Source organism: Panulirus ornatus, chromosome 3 (genome assembly GCF_036320965.1).
Source record: "Panulirus ornatus isolate Po-2019 chromosome 3, ASM3632096v1, whole genome shotgun sequence".
In the NCBI taxonomy this organism is placed as follows: Eukaryota; Metazoa; Arthropoda; class Malacostraca; order Decapoda; family Palinuridae; genus Panulirus; species Panulirus ornatus.
The window spans coordinates 38,724,512-38,745,377 of record NC_092226.1 but is presented as its reverse complement, the minus strand read 5'-3'; the positions used below and the strand labels follow the sequence as shown (position 1 = coordinate 38,745,377).

Genomic DNA, 20,866 nt, shown 5'->3' with positions numbered 1-20,866 from the left:
AGATTTTGAGCGAGATGGGCCTGAACATACAGGAGGGTGAAAGGTGTGCAAGGAAAAGAGAGAATTGGAACGATGTGGTGTACCGGGGTCGACGTGCTGTCAATGGATTGAACCAGGCATGTGAAGCGTCGGGGGTAAACCATGGAAAGTTTTGTGGGGCCTGGATGTGGAAAGGGAGCAGTGGTTTCGGTGCATTAAACATGACGGACACAGAGTGAGTGTGAACAAATGTGGCCTTTGTTATCTTTTCCTAGCGCTATCTCGCGCGCGTGCGAGGGAGGGGGTCATTTCATGTGTGGCGGGGTGGCGACGAAAATGATTAAAGGCAGCAAGTATGAATTTCGTACATGTGTATATATGTATATGTCTGTGTATGTATATATATATATATGTATACGTTGAAATGTATAGGTTTGTATGTGCGTGTGTGGACGTGTATGTATATACATGTGTATGTGGGAGGGTTGGACCATTCTTTCGTCTGTTTCCTTGCGCTCCTTCGCTAACGCGGGAGACAGTGACAAAGTATAATAAATAGATAAATAATGAATGTGTGTGTGTGTGTGTGTGTGTGTGTGTGTGTGTGTGTGTGTGTGTGTGTGTGTGTGTGTGTGTGTGTGTGTTATTTCTTTACCTGTTAGTAGTGACATGATTTTTGTCTATTTCCTGTGACATTTTTTGTCTACTCTGCACAGTTTTGAAACATTATCAACCTAAATTTAGGGACTGTGAAAATGGCCTACATTTAAGTTAGATTTGAAAAAGAACAATTCATTCAAACCTGTCATATTGACACGTTAAGCAAAGCATATGACAATATGACCTTTGACCTGAACCTTAACTGAAAGGTCAAGTGAAAACTCACGCCAACATGCCTTAGGGTCGTCCCGTCGTGCTCAAGGGTCGTAGAGGTCGTGCTCAGTAAACCAAGGAAGTGTGGTTGTCGTAAGACTCATGTGGTCCTGCAGCTAGTGAAACGTGTGTGAATTTCTGTGAAAGTTACTGAAAATTGATTGCCTCTGTAAACTTATTTGTAAATTGAGAGACAAGGAAATCGTACAGTATTAGTATTGGAAGTGCTTAACTGTAAAAGATATCGTTATACTTTAATTGTACATGACCATTATAGACCTTACTGTCAGAAAAGACTGAAGGAGAGTTCTCCACTCTCTCTCTCTCTCTCTCTCTCTCTCTCTCTCTCTCTCTCTCTCTCTCTCTCTCTCTCTCTCTCTCTCTCATGACACGTGGTACCACTCGGTGACAATCAGGTCGCGCCAGTCATTGCAACCTGAGCACCACTGTTGCATATCTTGCCTCGTATGCAATATCCATAATGTATAGACCTCACTGAAGAACACTAAACTGACGGTGTATGGGTGTCTTAACTGACTGTGTATAGGTGTCTGAACTGACGATGTATAGGTGTCTGAACTGACGATGTATAGGTGTGTGAACTGACGATGTATAGGTGTCTGAACTGACGATGCATAGGTGTGTGAACTGACGATGTATAGGTGTCTGAACTGACGATGTATAGTTGTGTGACCCTGAAATCTTGCAGTGTCTAGCCTAACAGAAGGGAGTAATGGAGAAGGGAGTCAGTGGTTAGTGTGGTGGGAGGAGGGAGTGGCCGACATTGTGTGTGTGTGTGTGTGTGTGTGTGTGTGTGTGTGTGTGGCCCGCCTCACCGTTACCCACCTGTTCCCTACAACCCGCGACCACAGCTTGGCAGCGGCGCGGCGACCGAGTCTTGCCTCGCTGCTCGAGGCCAGGAACGTCACCAGCAGTCCCGCAGTCCCCGCTGCTGTTGCTCCTGTTGGTGTTGCTGCCTCTGCTGTGTCCTCTGAGTTACAAGCGCTTGACGACGGCGTGGCGGACGGAGGAGGTGGCGAGTGAATGGGGCAGTAGGGAGGCACAGAGCCAGCGGTGTCCAATGTTAACTACAGTGCACAGGGAAAGATAACAAGAGGTGACCGAGTGTACAGGCGGTAACGTGGGTGATTACGTATGAAGCAAAGATAGCACGTGATCATAACTGGCAGCGTTGTGGTAGTGAGATGACATGACGACTCTAGATGATAACTGTAGTGCTGACTGGGAATAGATAACAGATGTTACGTACCTTATGATGGACTAACTTGTTATCTGTGATGCTTTGATTTGATAGTGTTAAATGTGGTGTGGAATGATATCACGGGTGTTAACTGTGCCGGAGAGGCGAGACAACAGGAGTTCACTATGATATGATGTTTTAACAAGTGTTATTTATGGTGTGGAAGTGAGATAATAGGTGATAACATGTGATGTGAAGGTGAGATAACAGGCGGTAAGTGTGGTGTGAAGGTGTGATAACAGGTGTTGATTCTGGTGCGAAGGTAAGATAACAGGTGTTAACTGTAGTGTAGAGCCTAGATAACAGGAGTTAACTGTGGTGTAAAGGTGAGATAAGTTTTAAATGTGCTATGGATGTAAGGTAACAGCTGTTAACTGTGGTGTGGAGGTGTGACAATAGGTGTTAACAACCGTGGAGGTGGAGCAGTGTATATGAAGTGTGGTGCGATAAGACGTTAACAAGCGTGGTTACGAGGCAAGGTCAGTGGTAAATGCCATATTCAGTTAAGGATGGATGGGGTCACAGTTGGATGTCTTAAGAAAGCTGGCGACAGTAGATGGTTAGCCGGGCTGCTCGATGTTTGCATGGCCCAGGGTCATGTCCCTGAAGACTGGAGGATTGCGTGAATACCTGGCAAGGTGTATAGCAGGGCGATGAGTGGGAGGATGGTGCATGTACAGAGCATGAGACTAGGGAGTGGTAGAGGGTGTGTGAACCTGGTGGATCCGTGACAGCTGAACACTGTGGTGTGTGAAATTAAGTAAACACGCGTTGCTATGATAGGAAAGTGAAACTATTGATAATATAGTGTGTGTGTATGATAACTGTCAGCACCTCATAGAAGCACACGCAGTCTTAGTCTGAAAATATGCAGAGAAATTACACCAAATATGGACAATTACCTACATACACAACACATATGAAATTTGTACAGTTTGGGCGGGGAGCTTTACACTATATGTAGTATAAAGAGGGAATGTTACACTGTGAATAGAATTGGGAGGAAGCTTTACAATATGTACATTATGGGAAGAGAGATGTTCACGATGTACAGTACGCGGAGGGAGTTTTGCCGTATGTACAGTTTTGAGAAGGAGTTCTACGGGATGGAGATGATGTTCACTGAATATAGTATGGGAAGGGAGTTATAATCTTATGTACAATATGGCGAGGGAGGTGTTCACTATATATAGTATTTGGAAGGAGTTTTTTTATGTAATATATGGCGAAGATGTTCATTGTATACTGTATGGGGAGGGAGTTTTATACTATGCATATTATGGGGAGGGAAATCTTCTCTGTATACTGTATGGGGAGGGAGATGCTTTCTATGTACAATATGGGAAGGAAGATAGTCACTGCGTATAATATGGGAGGGAGATAGTCACTATGAACAGTAGGGGGAAGGGGTTGTACACTCGCATGATGAAATGACTGTTAATTGCAACATTGAGACGTCTGTCAACAGTGTTGGGAGGAAATGAGATGAATGCGAGGTGCGTGAGGGTGTTGGTGCGACGCGGCACACACACGACAGGTAACGGCATCAGACATACGTGCAAAGGCTTCAGTCATGCCGTTAATGGGCCGCGACGTCCGATATCTGCTTCATCCATTAAATATACAACTCATAAACTGTATCAAAACTTTGCTGATGAACTCCTTACAATTAGTTGTATGTCGGACATAAGGTGATGTGTTTTACTGCACGTTGCGCCACCTCTCGCTGCTTTGAAAGGTAAAGGTTCAGGAGATTTCTGTGTCACTTCCCACTTGAGAGGAAACGATGCCTCGCTTTGTGCCAGTAGGTGACGGAGGAGGGCAGTGCAGGTCCCCTGAGACGGATAACAAGACAAAGTCCCCTGAGCCTGGGCCTTTTGGGGCAGAAGGAAGAAGAGAAATGAAATTTGATAATACTCATACGGTAGATGAACAAATAACAGAAAATGTGCGGAATGGATATCACTTCAGTAGCGATTATCATCTGTTGCTGTCTTTTCTGACATGCCTCCCTGGGGAAGGCATGTCAACCCCTTCCTAGAGCCCACGTCGTCTCTTGGAGACTCTGGACTGTGAGTGACTCCTGACGGCCTCAGGACCTGCATCAGTTTTCTTTTCCATCTTGCAGTCCTTCTGATAAAAGCGGGAGAAGGAACAGAAAAGGGGGCCAAGTGAGGAGTTCTCCCTCTGAGGCTCGGTCACCTGTACTAGAACGCTACCTCGATGACACAGGAAATGGCGAATATGTATAAGAATAGTACTTTTATGATACAATAGTAGTGAATAGATGGAATAATCTGAGTGATAAGAACAATATACACAAGTTTAAGAAGTATGACAGAAAATTCAAGAGGTGGGGCCCCATGATTAATAGGACTCTCTCCCCTTACCGTGTGAATAGGAAAACACACACACACACACACACACACACACACACACACACACACACACACACAGATGCACTGAACCAGCACTTCAGTAGCAGATAACATTCCCTACCTGGCTCAGGTTGTTATATTTTCTATTTTCTCACGTACACGTACGTAGGTTACTGACATTCAGCCGACAGATATCCAGTCTTCTCATCTTCTCCGTAACACTCGTCATGTATGTCTCATGACTTCACTAAAATCTCCTTTGGCAAGCGCTAATTGCTGGGCCTGCTGGAGGATGATATCAGCATAAGTATGATAAGTTCAAAAGCCTGGGTTGTGTGAGTATAGAACTCACTTCTCTAATTGTATATATAGATAATTACATATATAAGAAGTGAGGCAACAAGAAATGCCCAACCAACATCAATTACGACCCGTGAGAAAGTGAAATCTCTTCATACATGTCTTCCCACGTGTGTCCGAAGAAGCGAGGAGCATTACAATCTGCCAGAGTTGTCTTCTGTGGTTAGCTATTGTAGCTACACACCCTGCCAGGTTCTGGGGTGGGGGTGGTTCTAGGAACTGTAGTTTACAGTCTGATAATATAGCGAGGTGACTTGCGACCACAGACCAAACGACAGGGGCCAGTGTAGCTGTGGATTGACCACACGGGAGAGCTGTGTGTCATGAACCAGAAGCTGCAGATAGTGGGAACGAATGAGAATAACCATACTACACAAGTGTACAGGTGACATGTCTCCTACGTCGGTCGTAAACCAGGAAAGAGATTATATTTACCAGCTGGTTAGCAACTTTAGACTATTTTGCTCCTTGCATGTAAACTGGCAGAACATTACATTGCAGTTAGCTGACGTCGACTTCCAGCACAGACAACGGTATGTGTTCACGTGTGTGTGTGTGTGTGTGTGTGTGTGTGTGTGTGTGTGTGTGTGTGTGTGTGGTTCCTGAAGGGCATTTAACGGCTCCAGCCTCCAGGGTACCGGGACCTCCGACACCTCAGGTCAGGCACCTGCTCTTCTCCACATCCCTCTATCGTTTCAGACGTTAATGAATGTTTGTCATTGCCTATTTCTCGTTTTTGCTCATGTATAGATCATACATCACCACAGAGAGAGAGAAAAAAAGAATTGAGTTATTAAGGTAATACACGAAGGCTGGATTCTACCTTGTATGATCACACTACCTACGATGTACAGGCTGGCCTCCCTGCCTGAGGGCAGCTCACTGGTATTTTCCATCTCAGACGTCACCCACAAGGGTCGAGTCGTGGCAGTGACGGCAAAAGACACATCTTGATATAAACTGATTTATGGCTGAACCAGCTTCATGGAGCGCAGTGTTGTTGAGATATGGCTGAAGAAGATGGGAGGAAGGAAGATGATTTTGGTACTTTCCGCAATTGCTGTTTTGGTATCTTAGTTAAAGTTTCTAGTGATATTTTTGGAATCTTTAGTTTCGAGAAACAGCTGAGTATATCAAATAGTGTTGTAGTTCAATTTTTTTCATAAATTTTTGCCTTCATATTTGGCCATCTCCAATATATAGAGCGTAGCTACCGACGCTGATTTACTCTGAAAGCGAATCTTCAATAGATAGTTCAGACAGTCTCCAGCAGGAGGTCAACGGTTTATAAGTACCTGTGGTGGATATGGCTTTTTGGGCGGCATGAACCTGTGTATGCAATTATTTTTCAATGTTAGTGGGAGAGTTCTACACTCTTGTTACCCCTTTTTCCAAACTTACACAGTGTCTACACCCGAATACAAACCATGGTACCCATTTCTCTACGATCCCTAAACGGGCAAATGAACAGGTGGGTTGGCTGTAAGGTGACTTCCCTGTCAGGGTTCGAACCCAAATCCGTTGGAATGGTAGCTTACAGCGCTGACCACTGCATTACGGAGGCTCGTAAATGTGTGTGTATCTATATGAGTACACAAAATATATGTTCTTACAGGAAATCGTCATTATCATAGCTGTCACGATTTTGTCATTTTCAAATAAGTTTTCAGATTAAGTCGTCTGCATTCACTTAAAATCATCAAGAAGTCGATATATGCAGCACATCCTAGATGACTGAGCTCTGTGGCCACCAGCCTCAAGGTGAGCGACCATGGTTCTCACGTTACCTACCTACATCGTAGTTTACATTTGTACACCAACACTCGTTCCATTCCTTATGACGGCTCCAGTTGGCTTACTGTGGAATTTCATAGGTCATGTGACGTTGCCTCACGAACGTTGTCTCTAAATATCGCTGCAGGTAAGGAAAACACTGACTCATTGATGACTTACAGGTGCAGCAGCGATCCTGGAGGTGAAAGGACACGACCCGAGTAGGGCGAGGCGAGTCGGGATCTTCCCCGGGAAAGTGTAGCTAGCCAATCTCATCCTCGGGCAGACTTTTACGTATTCTTTTTCGTGACTCAACCTTCCGTGGCGAGACAGGTCTCTGCCCCAGCCGGTTACGACAGCCAGCGCCCACTGGGATTGCCAGACACGACAATGTGCCCGGCCTGTTCACTGCACACCTACCTGCTCATCATGATTGGTAACTTGAGTTTTTGTTCCCTTCCTGTACAGTGTATAATGGGAGACAATTTATACTCTTGACGCTTCTTCTCTTAACTTCTTTTCTATACCGTACATTTTGTTCATTGATCTTCTGATGCCTTCTTCATTAATTCTGTATTACTGTCGTTCCACTCATCCGCCAATTACTATGTTTTTGTTTTTGTTTGTTTCTCAATAACTTAGTTTATTGATTTGTTCTTTGATACAGTGGTTCCATCCAGTTAGCAATGTCGTATTCAACGAGCAACTTCAAAGTTGTAGTCACGTCTCCCCACCATGTCTTACTCTCGTCTAACGTTCTCCCCCATCCCTGTAGCTCAGCTTACTTGCATCATGTACAAATTTGGATCGACTCGAACATTAGTCTTTTCAGAGGGATGACCAAACTGACAATGCACTCACTGATTTCGTCCTGATGCTTGTTGATATTCTTTTTCGGAACCTCTTTTTTTGTTAGTGTATTTGAGGGCAATTTTGACGGCAACTAGTTTACAATTTTCCTCTTTTACAACCCTTCTTTACTGTTTTCTGGTGATAGTCTGATGACTACCCTGAAGTACTCCTTACAAGTGATATTTTTGTGATGTACCCCTAACCAAATTATAGGTAGAGCTTGGTCTTATTTTACTGTCTTCATTGTTTTGCAGTGTGTTGCCACGAGTTTAATCAGCAATGTATCATATCAACAGTGAGCCACTCTTTGTATGCCTTCGTGATCCTGGACATTTTCTTGTATCGTCTGCCCGCACATTCAGTTGTGACCGAGATCCTTCGAGCAGTGGCCAGAATAAGGCATCGCTGGTTTCTTTCACCAACTTTGAAAATGCATCCGTAACGTAGGTTCTCTGTTTTCAGCTGTTTAGATCATTTTCTATCCACCGAAGGAACTGTCATTTCATGCACGTCTGGAAATTAGTTTTTTCATCAGTCTCTTGCAGGGGATGCAGCCAGATTTCTTCTGCAAGTACTATAACATACGCTGCCCACTCCCATTTCTTTTTCAAGGCTCATGCTGCCTCTCATTTTTGTAATTTCCTCAAGACGGTCACTCATCTCTCTGCGTTTTAAAGTTTCATTTTGTATACCGAAATAGTCACTCATACTAGACTGAAATTTGGTGTATTTCTCTTGCCGCTTTCCTGAAAATAGGCATATCTACTCGTTTCATTGGTGCTGCTTCCTGTTCTAAGAAGTTACTTAACACCTTAAGTGACTTGTCGAGCATTTCTGCGATCTTCTCAAAGTACGAAAAACGAAATAGTTTTAGGGCTAAGCACCTAGAATGCATTAGTATTCTTTGATGGTCAATTTCAATCTCGATCAAAGGTTGCAGTCTCCACCCATCCAACGTAGAAAGCTTTTGAAGCTATATTTCTCTAGATATGAGCATATTTAGATCTTTACACCCGGTTCTTTCACTATATAGCCTTCTCAGAACTTCAGTCTAATTATTCATTTAATTTTTTTAACCATACAAGATTATGGAATAGTTTAGGTTTTTCATTCCCCAAATCAGGAACGTATTTCAAAATTCCTCTGACCTTGCTTTCTAATTCCATTATAGCCTTATCTTCCCTCTCATTGCCATATCACGTCGGGAACACAGCTTCTCTCACGATCAGAGGAATTAATAAGTTTAGGTCTGATTTGTATTTGAACAGGTAACAGCTTGGGATCACCACATCTGTTGGTGTAAGCAGTGAACGCTATGCACTGGCGCTCATTGCATATACCAACAATAAACAAGCACCTTTCAATGGAATGACTTATTTTTGTGCTATCTACACTTCCACAACAACAGAAGATCCTTACAGGTCTGCCCAACATAAAAGATATAACAGCTTTTACATGGAATTCTGTAAACACAGCCCGCAGAATTTTCTGGTGAGTTTTTGATTAAGATATCCTTCAAAGTACTATTATTGCTGAAGGCTACATTTACATTAGATGATTTAAGCAACCTGGGAAGTAATGTAGAATTATCACTGAAAGGGTGAACTAAAAGTTTCTAAGTATCAAGGGGATGTTTGGATTTAATAACTCAATAAAGTAATTTCTTTGCCAACTTAAGAGATTTATCAATGAAAGATCTGGTATGCTTTAACTTGGATCCAATAGAATATATCTTCTCAAACTCATCATCAGTAAATTCCGTACTGCATATACTTAATGACCTAAGGAACATCGACTGGGATGATGATAGATTATCTCTGTCATGTTGAGCTGAGTAATAATGAATAGAAGAACAAACATTGGTGGATTTTCTCCATATGCTAAACTTAAACATGTCTTTATCCGTATGGATAATGCAATCTAAAAATGGTAATATACGATTATTTTCCCTTCCATAGTAAACTTGATAGAAGGTACTAAATGGTCACGTAAAGGGAGAAATGTTTGTAAATTTTCGTTTATGTTAGACTTAAGCTTTGTTTATTCGAGCTGAAGATTATGAGCATTGTATTGATTGGAATAACGCTAATTCAGTCTTTAACTGTAACTCCTTTACCACGAGAAATATCATTGAATCTTCTATAAAATACACAAAGAATTGTGACATTAGTATTAGCGAAAGTCTATAAAAACTGGATAGCTTTGTCGTAGGCAAAAATAGTTCCTTTTCTTGTCGACATAATGAAAATTTTATGACAGGCATGATGCCAAACCCGAACACTACCAGCTCGAGCACCACCATCCGGCAAAACTTCTCTACCAATGGCGTCTTAGCTACGTCTCTTCAATGTATATCACCTGATTGTTCTACGTCTTCTATCTCATTCTTGTATCTCCCCTGACGATGTGATCATTACATGAAAATGCACTTGGGGACTTATCGTGTTTCGTTTTCCTGTGGTTTTATGCATATACTAGATCACGCGCACCATTGTGACCTCATTGTCTACCAACTTTTTGATCCTGTATCAAAAATTCCTGTTATCCACTATTTGGTGGATGGTGGTGTGTGTGTGTGTGTGTGTGTGTGTGTGTGTGTGTGTGTGTGTGTGTGTACATACGTATGCAAATGTAATTATCCACTCGTAATTACCTGTTTGTACTTTGCCGAGAGGGAGTTTTACATTTCTCGAGCTTCATCTCTTGAACATTCTATACCATCAAACAGCCTCTTACATCTATGTATGGTGTGTGCATAAACCATGTGTTCAGTCGTTGTTTTGCATTTACCTGTTAATTCTATACTATAAATGCATTTCATTACATGCTTTTAAACAAGTTTCTTGCTTAACGTCATGTTACGTCCTCTGGTTGCTCTGTCGCTAAGTCTCTCTCGAAGAACCATTCGCTATTTACATCGTCGACATCTTTTAGAAATCTAATGGTTGTTATCAGGTCACTCCTCACTCTTTTCTCTTCCAAGGTGGGCGAATTAAAAGTCTCCAGCTTTTTCCTGTAACGTAGCTCTCTTGATTCTGGTACCATCAACGTCGCCTTCCTCTAGACTTTCTCTGTGAGCTCTTTGTGCTTCTTTAGGTGCGGTGACCAAACTTGAGAAGCTATTCTTGTTTTGGCTTTTTTCTCGATGTTGTAGGCCCCAGTCACGGTCAAAAGTCACCATCAAGGCCGGGCCTTAATTAAATTATAGAGAATTATGAAAGGGAAAAAGAAAAGACAGGAAAGTAAGTGAAAAACCCCGTTTTTCAAAATGTGCCAGGTTATAGTTATTGAGAAAGAAATGAGATGGTAGAGAGTTCCAAAGCTTCGAGGTGTAAGGAAATCAACACGGCCCATTCTCGACCAGCTTGTTATATATTTCTTTACCCATATACTTGAAGGCTGTTTTGATATTTGCTAGCACGCAGTTTGTTTCCTTAACTGCTATCCTAACGTGGGACTCTGGCGACAGGTTAAGGACGATGTCGACTTACAAGTCCTTCCCATAAACATAATTTTGAATTCTATTTTTTGCCAAGGAGTAATTATATTTTTCACTGTCCCATACATTTACTCTCTTTTCTCCTCCCCGTGACCTTTGCATCATCAACAAGCACATTCATAACATAAATCAATAAAAGGTAATGGTCCCAGAAACGAACCAAGGCCCGCCGCTGGTTACCTCAACCCATTTGGAAAGGACCCTTCTAACATGCCTCCTTTGTTCCTACCCACCGATATGATCTTTAATCCATCGATGGAGAGTCTTCCTTATTCCTGTCTGATTGTGAAGGATCATGATCAGACTCCCTTACGGTACTAAGTCAAATGTTTTCTGGCACTCCAGATAAAGACAGTCCTCCCAGCCTTCCCTTTAATCCAAGACTGAGCTCATTCTCTCTTAGAATTCTTAGAGGTTTGTTATACATGACCTGCTTTCCATAAAACCATAGTTATTCTCACTTGGGTAGTTATCCTCCACAGAAAGTCATCCACTTGCTCTTATAAGACTCTTTTCTAGAAGTTTACACACCCTACTCGTTAGTGAGATCGCTCTGTTGATCATCGCCCTTTCCCGGTCTTTTTCTTGGTGCATGGCCCCTCTCCAGTGATATATTGAACAGCAATTCATGTGGTTTATCCAACGCATCTGCAGACATCCTCAGCACATATGGTGAAATTTCTTCGGAACCATGAACCTTGTATGGGTCAAGTCCTTTAAGTATTCAGTTAAAATCTTTTCTTTCCAGCTGGGACCATAGTGTCTTCGATAGTGAAAACACTTTTGAACTTGTTCTTCCATTCATCACGTATCCTTACATCATCCTCTACAACTTCTCCCTCTTGAATCCCCTAGTCTGATCAGCCGCTCCTTAACTGACAACTGTTCCCTGGTGAATTTACAGAAAAGTTCTGGATTTCTAAGCTGCCTTGCCTTTAACATTCTGTTCAAAGTTTCTCTGTTCCTCTCTCTTATCCTGCCATACTTAGTCCTGTGTTGACTTATACCTTGCAAATGCTCGGTAGCCGGATTGCCAGTTACACCTTTGCCACTGCACATCTCGAAGTTCCTTTGCTTTTTGACATATTTCAAATAATTTTTTCCTCTCTCTTGCCTTTCCCTCTGTATTTGGAGCTTTATGTACCCATGTCTCTTCACCTTGATTATAATTTTCACATGACCTCTCACCATAGAGTCTCGGTTCCTGGCTTCTGAACTCCATTTTCCAATCTACGTTGCTACAGCAATGACTGAATTTTGTGTAGCTTCCACGATTATATCTCCTCTTCATTTCTTGTCTTACCTCTTCTCTTTTGATGTGCACTTGTGCTAATATGTACATGGGTGTATCAATGTGCATATCTTAGTTCCTATCTACTTATCATGAAGGATTATGTTATCTGGTTTCCTGGCGTTTTGGAATATCTAAGGTTCAGAGTAGCTCAAAGTTGTGTTATATGCAGGTGTGTTGACGATAGGAGGCGGCCTACAGGTGTACGATGGTGACGGGTGTCTGTCCAAGTGTGTGATCACTACCAGCTACAACCCAGTGTGTGGCACAGACTACATCACCTACACTAACCCCACGATGCTGCTGTGCTGGAAGAAGTGCAGAGACCCAGGTCAGAGTTGCCCGCCCTCCTGTTCTTCACGTTGCTACTGATTTTCATAAGACTGTTAACACTACAGAGAAGAGGAAGGCAGAAAGCCTGCCATGGGATTGTTGCTGGAGGTCCTCGCGTTATATATGTTTATCTCCACTACAGTTGCATATGGGCTGGGAAGTTTGGCGGGTTCCCTATGATCACGTTCACCATGTGCAGAACCGTGAGTGAGTGAGTGTAGCGGGAAAATTTCATAAGGATTGACTTGAATGTAACGTGTGGTCGAGGTGAAGAGTGCTGGAGCATTTTATGGTGTGGAGTGAAGGGTGTGAAATTGAACTTGTTGGAAGTAACGTAATGGAAGGCCTGGAGCACTTAATAAATATCAATCTAATACAATGGAAGGCGAGGAATTCTTGATAAAACGAGTTATATGAAAATGTGATTGACTGCAGTTGAATAAGCTCGAAGTGATTCGTACAAGATTCGTGTGGAATACAACTAGAATTATTGCAATAATTGTGTTTACGACATATAACGACTCAGAAAATGGGGTTAAGAATGATTTTGGAAAAAAAATGAAGAAGCAGAATCAGGGCAGAATCATTTTCATGCATTACACGAGTAAATGGTTGAAAGAAAGATGAATGCTAGGTACATGTGAGGACGTCAGAGAACTCCCACACATTTCGTCTTAGACTGATCATGTCGCTGCAAATGAATGTTCAAAGCTTCTCCAACAAGCTGGATGCTACCTTTACTTGTCCTCCCACAGCTTATGATCTAAGGAAGTCAGTCTGCTGTCACTTGGTACACCGCTTCCTCTGATATACTCAACTATACCTAAAGCCTTTAGCTGTTTCTGATGACGCGCTTCCCTGGCTGTTAAATCGTTAAATGAATAGATAAATGAATGAATAACGGTTAATTCGGTTTGGACAGCCGTTCAGCTGAAAACATACAGTTGAGGTGTCACAGATATTGCCGAACATGGAGGTCAGTATAGTCACTAGTTAACTGATCATACAAGAGACTGAGATTAGCGTGCGCTGGATATTGTACAGCTTTGGATAAGCAAGTGGGTGTGGTACGTCTAGATAGCCGAAGTGACAGATATACAGGGACGTTTACAGAGTAAATACTGTGGTTTATACATTATGAAAATGACTGAACATTAATTGATTAACGTCTGTTTTGCGGATTTCTTGTGTCAGTAGATCTTGCTGACACTTTTCCCCTTTTTTTCAATATCTTTTCAACCAACATGATTTTGGTGAGACTGATGCACCGACATGCGGATGTCCTTCCATAAACCCTTCTAAGTTACCCACGATGGAAATGCCTGGTCTGTAGGAAAACTCTCTCTCGCTTCTTCTTACTCTGAGTATTATTCATTCCCAGAGCGAACCAACGCATGCACGGCAGTCTAACTGATGATAGTGGGGCAACAGAATAACAGTAATAGACCTGCAGGTTCTCCCAGCGACACAATGTGTGAGCCAGTTAGGATCATCAGTACCGTTTAAGGGAGCAATTTCTCGCACTACGTTTTGGAAGGCTATATGTTTCTGTAGATCATTTCCACTTGGTAGGAGGGTGGAGGAGCTTTTAGTTTCTATGGCCCCATATGTAGACCCACCCTCTAGACGTGACCAGAACCGTGCCGGCTGGCTTATATATCTATTATGTTGAAATTACATCTTACGATTTTTATATCTACTCTGGCAATGAAGAACAATCATTTCTCATGATAAAGTATTTCCTTTGTAAAAAGCATTTTTAGCGGACACGTTTTTGGTCTAGATGAGTATACGTATGGAGCTGTACAAACAAGAAGCAACCGACCAAGACAACAGGTCGGCAGAAACATTTAGATATATCACATCTTGCTGTATTATATATGATTATATTGAGCCTCTCCATCCCACGCTAATAGCTCAGTGGTTACTGCAGTGGTTACTTATCTTTCTGATTACTACCTCCATCTCCTTGCACAGCTATCAATCTTCCATGACTCTGACAAAAACTTGCCTACTTCTTCACCTCTTTTTCCTCAGCTTTTCTCTCTACCAGACCCACTGCATGAGCCTTGCCGTATAGTTTGGTTCACATCCATATTCTTCCTCAGAACGCACAAGAAACAATAAATCTGAAAAAAAGAAAGATACCTAATCACGGATTTAGTAAGGCAAGTACATATATGTATTTATTTACAACTTACCTCAGGATCAGTTTCTGTGAGAGTCCTGGTGTTACCCAGGACCTTTCTAAGGCTCCTGCTGCCCAAGGCTGCGCTACTTGAAAAATAGAATTATAGACTCCTTTGGAGTGAGATGTTCTTTTTCTAAACTGTCATCCCAGAGATACAGCCGCGCCAAAGGTCACTTTTCACTCGCATTGTAACCTTATGCAGATGGAGCATGGTAACCACTAAATATATATCTAAATTTCTAAAAGGAAAAACAGAAGAGGGAGTCAGATGGGGAGTGCTCATCCTCTTCGAAGGCTCAGATTAGGGTGTCTGAATGTGTGTGAATGTAACCAAGATGAGAAGAAAGGAGAGATAGGTAGTATGTTTGAGGAAAGGAACCTGGATGTTTTGGCTCTGAGTGAAACGAAGCTCAAGGGTTAAGGGGATGTCTTGGGAGTAAAGTCAGGGGTTGGTGAGAGGACAAGAGCAAAGGAAGGAGTAGCACAACTCACGAAGGAGTGCGAAGTGAGAGGGTAAACAGAGAAGAGGTAGTGAAAGCTTTGCGGAATATGAAAGCTGGCAAGGCGGCGGTTTTGGTTGGCATTGCTGTGGAATTTATTTAAAAAGGGGGTGACTGTGTTGTTGACTGGTTGGTGAAGATGTTGAATGTATGTATGGTTCATGGTGAAGTGCCTGATAATTGGCGGAATGCATGCATAGTGCCATTGCACAGAGGCAAAGGGGATAAAGGTGAGCATCCAAATTACAGAGGTATAAGTTTGTTGAGTATTCCTGGGAAATTATGGGGGAGGGTATTGACTAAGAGGGTAAAGGCATGTACAGAACATGAGATTGGGGAGGAGCAGTGTGGTTTCAGAAGTAGTAGAGGATGTGTGGATCAGATGTTTACTTTGAAAAATGTATGTGAGAAACACTTGGAAAAAGAAATATGTAAGTAGCATTTATGGATTTGGAGAAAGCATATGATAGAGTTCATAGAGATGCTCTGTGGAAGGTATTAAGAGCTTATGGCATGGAAAAAAAGTTGCTACAAGCAATGATAAGTTTTTATCGAGGATGCAAGGCATGTGTACGAGTAGGAAGAGGAAAAAATGATTGGTACCCGGCGAATGTCGGTTTGCAGTAGGGGTGCGCGATGTCTACATGGTTGTTTAATTTGTTTATGGATGGGGTTGTTAGGAAGGTGAATTCAAGAGTTTTGGAGAGAGGGGCAAGTATGCAGTCTGTTTTGGATGAGAGAGCTTGGGAAGTGAGTCAGTTGATGTTCGCTGATGATACAACACTGGTGGCTGATTCGGGTGAGAAACTGCAGAAGTTCGTGACTGAGTATGGTAAAGTGTGTGAAAGAAGAAAGCTGAGAGTAAATGTGAATATGAGCAAGGTTATTAGGTTCAGTAGGGTTGAGGGACAAGTAAATTGGGATGTAAGTTTGAATGGAGAAAAACTGGAGGAAGTGAAGTGTATTAGATATCTGGGAGTGGATTTGGCAGCGGATGGAACCATGGAAGGGGAAGTGAGTCACAGGGTTGGGGAGGGGGAGAAGGTTTTGGGAGCGTTGATGAATGTGTGGAAGGGGAGAACGTTATCTCGGAGATCAAAAATGGGTATGTTTAAAGGATAGTGGTTCCAACAATGTTTTATGGTTGTGATGCTTGGGCTATAGATAAGGTTGTGCGGAGGAGGGTGGATACGTTGGAAATGAGATGTTTGAGGACAATATGTGGTGTGAGGTGGTTTGATCGAGTAAGTAATGTAAGGGTAAGAGAGATGTGTGGTAATGAAAAGATTGTGGTTGAGAGAGCAGAAGAGGGTGTATTGAAATGGTTTGGTCACATGGAGAGAATGAGTGAGGAAAGATTGACGAAGCGGATATACGTGTCAAAGGTGGAGGAAAGAAGTGGGAGACCTAATTGGAGGTGGAGAGATGGAGCGAAAAAGATTTTGAGTGATCGGGGCCTGAACATGCAGGAGGGTGAAAGGTGTACATGGAATAGAGTGAATTGGAACGATGTGGTATACCGGGGTCGACGTGCTGTCAATGGATTGAACCAGGGCATGTGAAGCGTCTGGGGCCTGGATGTGGAAAGGGAGCTGTGGTTTCGGTACATTACACATGACAGCTAGAGACTGAGTGTGAACGAATGGGACCTTCGTTGTCTTTACCTAGCGCTACCTCGCACGCACGCGGGGGGAGGGGGGGGTACCATTTCATGAGTGGTGGTGTGGCGGCAGATATGGATGAAGGCAGCATGTATGAATATGTTCATATATATATATATATATATATATATATATATATATATATATATATATATATATATATATATATATATATATATATATATATATATTATGTATATATGTATATGTCTTTGCATGTATGCGCCGAAATGTATAGGTATGTATATGTGCAAGTGTGGACGTTTATTAATATGCATGTGCATGTGGGTGAGTTAGGCCATTCTTTCGTCTGTTTCCTTGCACTACCTCGCTAACGCGGGAGACAGCGACAAAGTATGATGAATATATATATATATATATATATATATATATATATATTCTTTCTTTCTTTCAAACTATTCGCCATTTCCCGCGTTAGCGAGGTAGCGTTAAGAACAGAGAACTGGGCCTTTAAGGGAATATCCTCACCTGGCCCCCTTCTCTATTCCTTCTTTTGGAAAATTAAAAAAAAAAAAAAAATAATGAGAGGGAAGGATTTCCAGCCCCCCGCTCCTATATATATATATATATCGTCAATTCTGTTAAAATTTTTCTCTTATTACAAGGTACGATTGTCATTTTCACAATATTTTCACAATATCATTCAAATATATTTCCCTGATCAAGTTATGTTCCTATAATGGAATCTAGACATAACTTTCTTCCCATTTCTATAACCGTCTTTATCTACAACGTCTAGAAATTACATCTTAATACTTTTTATCGATAAGATTTGTGAAGTATGATATTGTTCTTCGTCTTTTTTCGGCAAGAGACATTCGTGAGGAATCATCGTACCCCCAGGGTAGAGCAGCCACCATCCCAGGTTATGTAAACCTCCTCCTTGACTCTGGTTATCCTCTTCCACAGGTCTCGGCCTGGCACACTTCTCCACTTGCGTTGATTGGATAATTGGGGACCCCAAGCTCTGAAAGACCTTACGAGGGGGAGCCTGTTGACTGGGTCAATATGAGCGACATCCTCGCGTCACAACACTGGTTGCTGTTCCTCGTTGACTGGATACTTGTTCACAATATCATGATCTTGCAACCCGGGGCTCCGCATCTGGCGTCTCCTCCTACAGACATACGTCAAACGTTCACAAGAAAGAGTGAGAAAGGTATACCCAAGTGGTTTGTTATGCACCTCATTCTCATTCATTGGTTATGGCACCAGTAGTAGTATTCCAGACTCATGGTTGTGGTGCCAGTGGTAGTGTTCCGTCCTCATGGTTGTGACACCAGTGGTAGTGTTCCGTCCTCATGGTTGTGGCACCAGTGGTAGTGTTCCGTCCCACTGGTTGTGGTGCCAGTGGTAGTGTTCCGTCCTCAAGGTTATGGCACCAGTGGTAGTGTTCCGTCCCAGTGGTTGTGGTGCCGGTGGTAGTGGTCCCTCCTCATGGTTCTGATATATATATATATATATATATATATATATATATATATATATATATATATATATATATATATATATATTATTTTGCATTGTCGCTGTCTCCCGCGTTAGCGAGGTAGCGCAAGAAAACAGACGAAAGAATGGCCCAACCCACCCACATACACATGTATATACATACACGTCCACACACGCAAATATTCATACCTATACATCTCAATGTATACATATATATACACACACAGACATATATACACAAGTACATAATTCATACTGTCTTCCTTTATTTATTCCCATCGCCACCTCGCCACACATGTAAAACAACCCCCTCCCCCCATGTGTGCGAGGTAGCGCTAGGAAAAGACAACAAAGGCCCCATTCGTTCACACTCAATCTCTAGCTGTCATGTAATAATGCACCAAAACCACAGCTCCCTTTCGACATTCAGGCCCCAGAGAACTTTCCATGGTTTACCCAAGACGCTTCACATGCCCTAGTTCAATCCATTGACAGCACGTCGACCCCGGTATACCACATCGCTCCAATTCACTCTATTCCTTGCACGCCTTTCACCCTCCTGCATGTTCAAGCCCCGATCACTCAAAATCTTTTTCACTCCATCTTTCCACCTCCAATTTGGTCTTTCACTTCTCCTCGTTCCCTCTACCTCTGACACATATATCCTCTTGGTCAATCTTTCCTCACTCATTCTCTCCATGTGACCAAACCATTTCAAAACACCGTCTTCTGCTCTCTCAATCACACTCTTTTTATATCCACACATCTCTCTTACCCTTACATTACTTACTCGATCAAACCACCTCACACCACATATTGTCCTCAGACATCTCATTTCCAGAACATCCTGCGCACAACTCTATCCATAGCTCACGCCTCGCAACCATACAACATTGTTGTTCAAACATACCCATTTTTGCTTTCCGAGATATTGTTCTCGACTTCCAAACATTCTTCAAGGCTCCCAGAACTTTCGCCCCTTCCCCCACCCTACGATTCACTTCCGCTTCCATGGTTCCATCCGCTGCCAAATCCACTCCCAGATATCTAAAACACTTTACTTCCTCCAGTTTTTCTCCATTCAAACTTACCTCCCAATTGACTTGACCCTCAACCCTACTGTACCTTGCTCTCATTCACATTTACTCTCAACTTTCTTCTTTCACACACTTTACCAATCTCAGTCACCAGCTTCTGTAGTTTCTCACATGAATCAGCCACCAGCGCTGTATCATCAGCGAACAACAACTGACTCACTTCCCAAGCTCTCTCATCCACAACAGACTGCAAACTTGCCCCTCTTTCCAAAACTCTTGCATTCACCTCCCGAACAACCCCATCCATAAACAAATTAAACTACCATGGAGACATCACAAACCCCTGCCGCAAACCTACATTCACTGAGAACCAATCACTTTCCTCTCTTCCTACACGCACAAATGCCTTACATCCTCGATAAAAACTTTTCACTGCTTCTAACAACTTGCCTCCCACACCATATATTCTTAATACCTTCCACAGAGCATCTCTATCAACTCTATCATGTGCCTTCTCCAGATCCATAAATGCTACATACAAATCCATTTGCTTTTCTAAGTATTTCTCACATACATTCTTCAAAGCAAACACCTGAACCACACATCCTCTACCACTTCTGAAACCACACTGCTCTTCCCCCAATCTGATGCTTTGTGCATGCCCTCACCTTCTCAATCAATACCCTCCCATATAATTTCCCAGGAATACTCAACAAACTTATACCTCTGTAATTTGAGCACTCACTCTTATCCCCTTTACCTCTGTACAATTGCACTATGTAAGCATTCCACCAATCCTCAGGCACCTCACCATGAGTCATACATACATTAAATAACCTTACCAACCAGTCAACAATACAGTCACTCCCTTTTTTAATAAATTCCACTGCAATACCATCCAAACTCGCTGCCTTGCCGGCTTTCATCTTCCGCAATGCTTTTACTACCTCTTCTCTGTTCACCAAATCCTTTTCCCTAACCCTCTCACTTTGCACACCACCTCGACCAAAACACACTATATCTGCCGCTCTATCATCAAACATATTCAACAGACCTTCAAAATACTCACTCCATCTCCTCACATCACCACCACTTGTTATCACTTCCCCATTAGCGCGCTTCACTGAAGTTCCCATTTGCTCCCTTGTCTTACGCACTTTATTTACCTCCTTCCAAAACATCTTTTTATTCTCCCTAAAATTTAATGATACTCGCTCACCCCAACTCTCATTTGCCCTCTTTTTCACCTCTTGCACCTTTCTCTTGACCTGCCTGCCTCTTTCTTTTATACATCTCCCACTCATTTGCATTTTTACCCGCAAAAACCGTCCAAATGCCTCTCTCTTCTCTTTTACTAATAATCTTACTTCTTCATCCCACCACTCACTACCCTTTCTAATCAACCCAC

General features: G+C 42.5%; 1 protein-coding gene across 7 annotated transcripts in view; it reads left to right on the top strand.

Moving 5' to 3' along the window:
• Kaz1-ORFB overlaps positions 1-20,517 on the top strand; it is a 66,524-nt gene extending 46,007 nt beyond the window's left edge. For 5 of the 7 annotated variants that reach the window (XM_071687295.1, XM_071687304.1, XM_071687315.1 and 2 more), the window contains 3 exons: positions 6,807-7,060; positions 12,439-12,597; positions 17,882-20,517. In XM_071687295.1, coding sequence (XP_071543396.1) covers positions 7,015-7,060; positions 12,439-12,597; positions 17,882-17,943 — 267 coding nt within the window. In that variant the 5' untranslated portion in view covers positions 6,807-7,014 and the 3' untranslated portion in view covers positions 17,944-20,517. Of the gene's footprint in view, positions 1-1,743; positions 1,970-6,507; positions 6,613-6,806; positions 7,061-12,438; positions 12,598-17,881 lie in introns of those variants that run through there. The other 2 variants (XM_071687324.1, XM_071687332.1) reach the window with 2 other exon arrangements.
• Positions 20,518-20,866: the final 349 nt, after the last annotated feature.